The following is an 11,005-nucleotide window of genomic DNA, read 5'->3' on the forward strand; positions in this document are numbered from 1 at the left end:
TTGCTGTGACATTTGTGCCTCCAAATGCCAACAACCCGGCATTTTCAGTGAATAAATAAATAAAATAGCTGGATTTACATGTAGCTAGATTAACAGCGAACGCTATTTTGAAACCAACATGCACACTCTCACGAGTGCCACTAGCTTAGCTTATGACAAGCTAAAAGTGGACGCTCTCGTTTTGGCCGAACAACATTCCAGTTTCTGGGAATTCTGTGTTAGTACGCGCCAGCGGCCGATGTGCTTGATGAATTCCTGTGCAAAAAGTAGTTCCTGTGAGATAATGAGTATATCTCATCTAAATCAATTATAAAATTTACCAGTAATAAAATTATAAAGAGGACTGAAGTTTTAAGAGTGGCCATAATAAATATTTAAGAAACTTAAAAGTTTATGAACACTGTAAACATTGACACAATGGAGTGTGATGGCGGAATAAGACTTGGGTGTTAACGTCGTGTTAAAGTCAGAACAAGAAGCTGCACTGAAAGAGATCGATCTGGGAAGAGACACATTCTGTGTTTGTTGCTCCAACGAGAGCGGCACTCTGAGCAATTTCGCGAAAGTAGTCCGGTGAGCTCAATCTGTGGGCGAGCGATCCCACAATGCTAAAATAAGAGAGATGTCGATCCAATGACCGCGGCACTCTGAGCAGAGTGACCAACATACGAAGAGTCACGTGACCGATTTTTCCCGACTCGTCATGTCGTCATTCTATCTATCAAGGCACACTACTAAAGACAACGCGCCAAAATACATTATTTTGTTCCAGCATGCATTAAGCATCAGAAATTTTCGAATAATTGTGCAAGATAAAAACGATTTCATAGTAAATACGAACTATATTTATGTGGAAACGGAACCTTTGTGAAGGAAACGCTGAAGCGAAGGGGAATGATTTGTTGTGAACGCCAATGGTTTCCGGTTAGCTGTTTTTTTTTAATTATTATTATTATTATTGAAAAGCAGATTACCAGGTAACCTTTCTACTTACTCACTCAATATCAACCGTTTACTTCAGTTATGGGTCGCGGGGGGCTGGAGCCTATCCCAGCAGTCACAGGGCGCGAGGCGGGGTTCAACCTGGACAGGACGCCAGTCTGTCGCGAACACATTCACGTCCGCACACACACCTACGGACAATTTAAAGTTTCCAGTCCACCTAATCTGCATGTTTTTGGAAGCCGGAGGGAACCCACGCAAATACGGGGAGAACATGCAAACTCCACAAACAAAGGCCACAGGTGGGAATCGAACCCGTGGGAAATGAACCCTCTTGTTTATTTTTATTCATTTATTTTTTACTTCAGATGACTAAACGGTGTGGAGATGAGGGTGTTACTGTTTGCTTATGCTGTCATTTATTTTGTACTCAAGAGGTAAATCAAACTTGTAGTGTGTGAACAGAAGAGACCAAACAAGAGCATAAAAGATAAAATACACAAAACTACACAGTATGAAGCGTTCCAGCCCTGAAATACTACCGGATATGGCTTCAAGATCGCCAGAAATTATCGCAGTAAAAACACTATTAAAGAAGGATTACAGCTTTTGGAACAACCATCCTTCTGAAACAGCTGAAACACCGGGACAGACCTGGTACATCCACAAAATCTTCAAGCGTCAGTATTTACAGAATAGAATATACTGTAAACTGTGGAGATCAGATACAAGTAGAAAAGTCCTACAGAGCTGAAGGGGATATGTATGTTTATAATCCTGGTTGCTTAAAGTTCTGTTGTCCCTTTTTGATGTAGAGGCATGTCCACGCTGTTCCCGTCTCTATTCCCACGGATCACAGAATCCCTGTGGTTCAATCTGGACCGGCCCTGTGTGGATGAGGCTGAGTTGCACCAGCAGGAGCAACAGCACCAGGCCTGGGTTTGTCACATGCACACAAACAACAGATTTCTTCAGACTCCATGTGTCTTTTGTCATCTGTCACCAGTAAGCACAACAGACCAGAAACAAAGAGGGCTACAGCTTATGATGATTTTCATAATGGATTAAAATGTTATTCAGCTCATGATAAATAGGATTTTTTTTTTTAAATTAATACATTTCCACTAGGCCGTGGCTGTTCGCACGGAGGCTGAGTCCATAACTCTCATTTGGCTAGTCACATGGCAAGACTCTGGTACGTATATTCGCACGGCAAGACTCTGGTGGCAAAACTTGGAACTACTTGTATAAACAAACATACTGCATTCAAGATGTCTTAATTCCTTTAATATTTTTCGATTTTGATGATTTTTTTTTAATTTTTTTTTATTCGGCGGCAAAAGGCCGACCCTATTCGAACGGCAGCTGTGTCCATAACTCTCATTTAATGCAGTATGTTTGTTTATACAAGTAGTTCCAAGTTTTACCACCAGAGTCTTGACGTGCGAATAGCCAAATGAGAGTTATGGACACGGCGGCCGTGCGAATAGCCACTTCCTTTCCATTACTGGTAAGAGCGTAGTGCTTGTACAGTAAAAATGTTGATCAGTGAGTGTGTTAGTCTATCCCAGCCTGCTTGTGTAACAAGAACCCAAAACCAATATATGCCATAATCTTTTGTGTTTTCACATTAAAAGGGCATAGAACCAGGACAAAGGTATTACCTATGTAATATTCCATAACCATGTCTGTTAGCTGTTGGATGCGGTGCCTGCCTTTATTCGATGTATCCAGTGTATTCTGTGTATTTTTCATACGTTGGCATATGGTGGCTAAATTGTCAAGGTGTGACAAGGCCCTAACAAGTTAAGCTAGCAAGTACAGGGGAAAACATGAAGACACCAACAGGATGAAATGTACAACAAAACCAGAAAGTAAAACTCAATTCAATTTAATTAGCGTATAATGCGCCAAATCACAACAAAAGGCGCCTCACACGGAACAATTCAACATAAAATTTAAATAAATAATTAAAAATGAATAAAAAAAAAATTCAAATACATAATTAAAAACAGAAATAAAAGAATAAAACAGATAAAAAATAAAAAATATTCATAAGAAAGAGAATAAAAATGGGGTTTCAGTCTTGACTTAAAAATGTCCACAGACTCTGACTGCCTCACGGTCACAGGAAGACTTTTCAACAGGGTCGGTGCACTATGAGAAAAGGCTCTTTGACCTGCTGACTTCTTCACCTTGGGAACACAGAGAAGTCCTGCATCCTGCGACCGCAAAGCCCGGGCCAGGACATAAAGTTCCACCAGATCAGCCAGATGAGATGGCGCCAGTCCATGAACAACTTTATAAGCCTTAAAATCTGCTCTCACAGAGACAGGGAAAAACAGCAGTTGTAAACAGCTGAAAACTGAGATGAGACCATGACAAGTTTGCGTGAATAAGGATGATACACAATTTTTTTGTTGGTACTGCAAATTACTTATGGCAGACTCAAACCACTGGTCTGAAACATTTTAAAATTGTTGAAACATTTGAGTTTTGGACCATTGTTCTGCTGTCCACATGAGAAAGAGCTCTGCCACCTGCCAGACAGTTTAGGAATGTCCATCCATATTATAGCAAATTTCATGTTTAAAGACAGTGGTCAGTATAGCGTCTCTAGGTGCTTTGTAACACTGTTGCTAATTCTCTCTCTCTCTTTATCTATCTATGTGTGTGTATATATATATATATATATATATATATATATATATATATATATATATATATATATATACAACTTTGGTCGAACAAGTTCAAATTTCAGAAATGTTTTTGGTTCATTCACTCCTGCATTTTCTGCTGCTTGTTTGAGTCACAGTAGCAGTAGACCAAGCAGGCTCAACCACACTTCTCTGTCCTTGGCCAAGTCCTCTGACTCTTCCTGGGGAATCCCCAGGCATTCCCAAGCCAGGTAGTGTGTCTTGGATCTTCCCCAGGACCTCAGTTCAATTTCAATTTATTTCCTTTGTACAGTTCCAAATCACAACAAAGCCGCCTCAAGAAGCTTCACACGAGTAAGGTATAACCTTACCAACCCCTAAAGCAAGCACACAGGCGACAGTGTTAAGTAAAAACTCCCTCTGATGATATTGAGGAAGAAACCTTAAGCAGACCAGACTCAGAGGGGTGACCCACTGGTTGGGCCATTCTAACAGTTACAAGGTTTTTACCAAACTGAAGAAACGGGAAATAGAAAAACCTGAGTAACATCAAAACAAAGTGCATTAATTGAGATGAGCATGCAGCTATTGGGGGGGGGGTTCATCCAGCTCCCTGGGATGCAGGGCCAGTGTCCATCCATCACATCATCATGTAGGAGTACGTTCCAGACCTACTTGTATTCGTACTCATAACAATTTCTTTTTTGGTAACCGGTTGAAAATCAGTTTATTTTAAATCAGTCAAATGACTGATCTAAAATTCAGTTCAAACTAGTTTTCCATTGGTTTAATGGGGTGGTCAGCCATTTATATTCTAGTAGTCAGCATTTATTTAAAATAAGAAGCTGCTGCAAGAGGTCCGGGCCAAGACGCATCAAAATGGACTATTCTTTCAGCACCTCCAGTTGTCTGCCTCAGTGGTCGCCATCCATGACCCAAGGCAGTTACACGCATTACAAGGCCGTGTCACGTATGCAGTAGTGTATGGCATGCGTGACACCAGCACACGCTGCCAGACCTGACTTCCAGTTGGACACACACTCGATCCAGTACCACATTTTGTACTCCTGAGTCCTGACCCAAACCATAAGCTTACCTTAATTCAATTTTCTCTCCAAACTACAACCTATATTTACATTTATGCATTAGGCACATGCTTTCATCCAAACCTATGTACACATCAGGAAAAGCAAATGTGAGTGATCGAGTATTGGAGCGATGGTTCTCTGGTATACAGACTAGTTGTCTGAAGCTCAGTCAGAAAGACCATCTGGTTCTTGGTAACCTCCCTGTACAAGGCCTGTCTCATCTGATCGCTCACTTTGGCAGGATCACCAGTTCTTAGGAGGAATTGAGATTGTTCCAAAGTTCTACCATTAAAAACTTGGGAGGGGAAATAAAGGTTTTTTTTCTCCCATCTCTGTACTTTGATGTAGTCACTTTGACCTCATGGCCTGTTGTATGCTGTGATACATACCCTGTGTCGTCGGAGAAACGTACCATGTCATTTATTTCTTTGTTCTTGACATTTCAGTTGCAGAGCATTGCTGAGAAGGACAACAACCTGATGCCGATTGGGAAACCAATTTATGAGGTAATTGTGTGGTCTTATGGTGAATTATGGTTAGTCGAGGGTGTTGGTTCTGTATTAAAAGCTTGTAGGTTATTAGTCATTTACAAATCACTTATTAAAAAGCCAGAGGTAATAGGGCACTGCAGTCTCATTTGAGGTTGGGCGGTAAAGAGTTAAAATATGATGCTTGATTTGTGTTCATTATTAGCATTTTTCTTTAATCAAGCGCATTAGACATTCAATTGGTGCATACAGTCAGAATATAACTGTGACCAAGGGCACGAATGAACTGTTGTCTTTCTCAGGGATGTGGAATTACCTCAGTGAATGTCCCTTGGTTGGATTTAAGGTGCCCTATTATTTCAGCCTGACCCCTACCTAATCCAAAACAATTTGAAAGCCCGACTATAAGCAGAGTACTAAGCTACTTAGATGGCAGCATCCTTCTATTCATTCGAGAATGCTTCATGAAGCCACACTTCTTTTATTCTAATTACTAAAAATGAACTCCATTTGGGAATTGTCACTGAAATTACTAGACAATATGATTTAAGGAATTGTCAGTGTGTAGGTGCATGCTCCAGAAAATTTATGTTTGCCATTTTAGTTTTAACAAATGCAGGGTAACCTGCATAATGATGAAATGATGAACTCCCTACAGTGCAGGTGTTCTGCTGTGGAGTACAGATGGTTATACTGAATGTCAGTCTTGCATCAGAAATGGAACAACCAATAGATACTGTAATTTTGGTGTTTGACCAGTATGAAAGTACTGATCAGAGAAGTGGTGCAATGGATTCTGAAGTTACCACATGCCATATCTTTGAGAACTGTGATGTCCCAAATGATCAAAACTTTTTGAATTTAAGTGTTAATGAGGAAAGCCTAACTTCATTAAGCTGCTAAACTGCCAGTACATATGTGTAAAATGTAGAGTGGTTCTGGTGAGAAAAGTTGACTGTTCAAAGTGGAGGGACTGAATGACGAGGAAGTTGTTGAAGAAATTTAACAGTACACAAGAAGAGGCTGATACACATTAGTTACTTTACACTACCCATACGTCTCAGGACCACCTCTGTAGTATTATCTGAAGATATGTACATGTATGTGGGATATCCTGGGAAAATGGTTAAAAATGAAAGAATTGTACCTATTCCAGGGATGAAAAATCTCTGCATTTGGTGGATTTCCACTTTTTTTGCCAGTTGCCTGGGTCATTTTTTAGATCAGTGATCAGTAGAAAGTGCAAGAAGCATTCAGAGCTGAATTTGGTGGGGTTTTTTTCCCCTCATCAGGCACTTTGGGTAGCTAATAAGGGGTCCTCTGGGTTTTTAATCCGTGAGCGCGCTCCTTTTTCTCTTAATTTTCCCCTGCTAAACTTTAAAGAGCATATGTCTGTGAGTAATACTTACCTTTTTATGTTACACTGATGTGTTATATTCTTCTGAAACAGTTTATAGTTGTACTTTATAACAAAAAGGGGAGCGATGCTAACGCGTTAGCATGTCTATGGCGTTTTCACTGTTAAAGTTAGCATTGGAGTCAAATGCATTACAAATTGTAATATTCATTTATTTCTATTTATGTAATATAATCATTACATAATAAAAAGTAAATCAACAACATACAATATAAAGTTTGTTCAAAAAGGAGTAGGAAGACGTCTAAACTTATGTAATCCCTTCCCTGCTTCCTTAAATGTACAACTGTTAATAATAGCAGCAACAGCAATAATAATAATAATAAGGCTACAATACAATTTTAGAAAAAGACAAAAATAACTTGTTAAAACCAACTAACAATGAACATAAATATCGAAATAAATAACGGTTTCCTGTGAACGCCTAGTAACACTTGCACCTCCACTTCATCCCTGTATCCTGTGAAAACATATTCTTTATATTTTGTTTTAAACTGTGTTGAATGTTTGGACTCTGCTTTAACTCCTCACCCACACTGTTCCACAGTCTCACCCCACAAAATGAAATGCAGAATCCTTTCTTGTTTGTATGGATTTTATTCATTTGAACGTTTTTTTTTTTCCTCTTAATTGATGTCCCTCCTTTTGAGCTCTGAACAATTTCTGTATATTTTTTCGTAAAAGGTTATTTTTTTGCTTTGTACGAGATTTGTGCTGTTTGGAATTTTACTATGTCTGTCAATTTTAATATTTTTTTCTTTAAGAAGATTGAGTATGATCTTGATAGGGACATTATGAATGACCCGTATTGCCCTTTTTTGAAGAATAGTTAGTGATTTTATTGTCCACGTCTAGTTATTGCCCCAGATCTCTACACAGTAATTGAAATCCGGTAAGACAATGGAACAGTATAGGATGCAGAGTGATTTGCGATCCAGAACTTGTTTTGCTTTGATTAACACTGAAATGCTTCTTGATAATTTGGTTTGTGTATATATTTGATGTGTGGTTTCCAACTGATTTTCTCATCTATTATTGCCCCAAGAAATGTATTTTCATTAACCCTTGCAATCTTTTTCAAGTTATCAAAAAAAAAAAAAAAGAAATGCAAAGGATTTGCAGGGCCTTAATAATTTTATGTTAAAAGTTGTTATAAGGAGATTTGTGCTTCTGCTGCCTAACTAAAGACCACGTTTTCTCAATTAAAATGTATCTGCTGTGTACAGCATGCCAGAACATTGCAGTGATATGACATGCTGTCACCTTTTATCATCATTCACTTGAGTCTCATGAATGTCACAAATTGCTCTAAGAAAATTAATGATTACAACATACACAGTATGCAACTTACTATACCTTAAATAATTTCCTTTGGGATTAATAAAGTTTTTTTTTCTTCTTCTTCTTAACTAAAGTGACATGAAATATATAATGACATGGCTAAAATTATTCTTTACTACTCATGCGTAGAACGGGTAACTCAGCTAGTGATTTCATAAAGATGAAATACAGAATAATAACCAGTGAATATTGAAAGCAATAATGTTTTTGTGAAACAGTTGACGACCCGATAGTTCAACAATAGGATAATAGCAATAAAAAAACCAAAAAAAAATTAAATAAACCATTTTTAAATAATATTTAAGTAATTTATCAAAAAAAAAACCTCAGTTCTCTTTTTCCATTGTCTGAAATATGCACAGTAGTTTGGTTTTTGTGTAATTCAACTCTCTGTACGGTTTGGATTCTCTGTCCAAAACAACCTATTTGATTATGAGCACCCATGACTCTGGAAAATTATGATCATTTTTTTCCAGTTGTGTGATATTTTATAGAACAATAGAGAAATAATCAGCAGATTACCCTGTAATGAGATAATCATTAGCAGCTGAGGTTAAATGATTTTGTGGTTTTGGTTTTTTCGTTTGTGTCGTGTGTGTTTACTGGGCGCAGCAGCCATATGATGATGAAGAGGAGGAGGATGACGAGGATGAGGAAGACAGTGAAGAGGACTCAGAAGATGAAGAAGACATGCAGGACATGGATGAGATGAATGATTACAACGAGTCACCTGATGATGGCGAGATTAATGAGGTCAGAGGTCACGAGTAACATTAAGTTTAATTCGCCTCTTTTACAACAAGAGAGAACTTTATCAAACCCCTGAGAATTAAATGTTACAACAGCTTAAGAGAAATGTAAGATTGTATAATACAATAACATACTACTGTATTATATTACATCATATTATAATAAAGGTTATATTGTTGTGTTATGTCATTTTTATGTTCCATAAGAATTATTGTCATTAGAACAGTCTCCCTCCACCTTAATTGTGTGTAGTGCCAAAACTTTACGTATGTTTAATGTGCAACATTGGACCTAGAAAAAGGTGAACATGCAACTCCAAAATTCAAATGGGGGGGATCCTTAGCATAAATGATTGTGTGATTGTGCACCGTGATATTGATTATGTAAAACCCTCAACACCGTGATAAATCTGTTTTCCACCTATAACAGTATATAACTCCTGCTGGTCTAGAAATGATTGTTCAAAATGTGCATGAAAAATGACATCCATTAATTTGGAGAAATGTATTCCATAAATTTTGGTGCTGCTCTGCTCAGCACTGAGGCTGAGCTCAAGACGGCGATGGTCTGTGAAGCCATTGTTATTCCCGTCCCTAATAGGCAGCACTTGAGCTTTTGCTAAGTGTTTGATTGAGAAGAGGCGCCGTTAGTCATCTGTTTAACCTGTCCTGATTATAGTTGGCCTCAATCCAGCCAGTATCAGCACTGAAGGGACCGTCTTCAAATCTATAGTTGAAGGAACCTTTTAGATTATATGCATATTGTGTTTTTGATGGGAGAAACAAAAATATACAGCATGTGTTCTCAGCTCTCTGTGATTAAAATATCCCAGAGGTGGGACGAAGTCACCATCAAATCATGAATCAGCAATTCCCAAGTCAAGTCTCAAATCATAATGACCACCATTTCTTTACAAGCTGACTTGAGACTTGCAGATTGATGACTTGAGAATGACTTGACAGTGACTCACCTCTGACAGACACAAATAGTGTTTGCTGCTAAAATGACCAAATCCTATCATTTTTAATTTTTAAATTTCTGATCATTTTTCTTTGAGTAATTAACTAAGTTGTTGCATCCACCTGTTCTATCAGGTTGTGTTTTAAGTTCTTGGCTGTTGCTGAAATGTCGCTGTAACATATTTGGAGTTCTCATGTTGATGGTCAGTAGGGCTGCCATGACTAGTCGGCTAGTCACGACTACGTCGATTATTGAAACCGTTGACAGCTAATATAGTAGGTGACGAGTCATTTGCTTTGACCCAATGAAGCAGTGCTTCGATCTGCTTCTTAGTTGGATCTTTGCTTCGCTCCTCTTCAGAAGCAGCAACTCCACTTCTTAATCCCTCTCAAAGCCATTAAAATACATCAATCGTGAGTCACTTTTGTGTGACTAACTGGGAGAAAGAAATGAGAATCATCCGAGAGACATCCATGCTGTTAATGTCTGAAAGGAAATGCTTTTGACAAAAACTACAGATTTTTTTTCTATCTGTGTCCAGAGATCAAGGATCCACCATGTAGAGTTTATTTACTGTATCTCCAGAGATCAAGGATCCAGTGACTAATTTCATATTAATTTACTTTAAGATTCAATAAAATGTTGTTGACATAGAAAACCTGTAAAGCCTACTTGTAGCACACAGAAAATTCACAGGAGGAATCGATAAGGAATCTGATAAGTGGAATCGATAATGATATTGATAAAATGCTATAAGCTGCAATTTATGTATAATCCGACTAGTCGACTAATTGCAAAAATAATCGTTGACTAGTCGACTACCAAAATGGTCATTTGTGGCAGCTCTAATGGTCAATGCATGTGCTCGTATGTGTGTACGTTCAGTTAAATCTGTCTCTGTTTATGTCTGTCAGGTGGACATGGAGGGACCAGATCAGGACCAAGATCAGTGGATGATTTAGGCAACAGACTGTTTGGTTTTTGTCCCGAACGAACCGCCTGGCGTGGGATTCGTGTTCCACACTTCAGACCTGACTGCTGCCCGGCTGGTCTGTGGCACAGTCACATTTTCATGTTTGTGTAACTGTAAATGGGTAAACACAGCATGGTTCTCCTTGGAGTTTTAGAGGAGGGCTGGAAGGAATGCTGCACCTATGTCTCATTTCAACCTGCTGTTACATAGAGGTCAGGTGTGAAATTATTAGCATGGAAAAATGGAAGTCTGCACACAGTTTGCTGTTTAGTTCTTTTATTGTAATTAAGTTTGTTAGCTTGAATAATTTTACCTGTTTTTTTAAGGGGGGGCGCATTCTCCTTTATGAACACAAACGTCATGCTGCAGATGACGGGGGTTCAGAT

General features: G+C 38.5%; 1 protein-coding gene across 1 annotated transcript; it reads left to right on the top strand.

Moving 5' to 3' along the window:
- The first annotated feature begins 914 nt into the window (after nt 1-914).
- anapc15 (anaphase promoting complex subunit 15) lies at nt 915-10,732 on the top strand. The gene is made up of 5 exons (XM_034168194.1): nt 915-977; nt 1,758-1,881; nt 5,137-5,196; nt 8,549-8,689; nt 10,561-10,732. Exons 2-5 carry the CDS (start codon nt 1,762-1,764, stop codon nt 10,606-10,608), a joined length of 369 nt encoding a protein of 122 aa, XP_034024085.1. The 5' UTR covers nt 915-977; nt 1,758-1,761; the 3' UTR covers nt 10,609-10,732.
- Nucleotides 10,733-11,005: the final 273 nt, after the last annotated feature.

This window comes from Thalassophryne amazonica, chromosome 4 (assembly GCF_902500255.1).
Source record: "Thalassophryne amazonica chromosome 4, fThaAma1.1, whole genome shotgun sequence".
Classification (NCBI taxonomy): Eukaryota; Metazoa; Chordata; class Actinopteri; order Batrachoidiformes; family Batrachoididae; genus Thalassophryne; species Thalassophryne amazonica.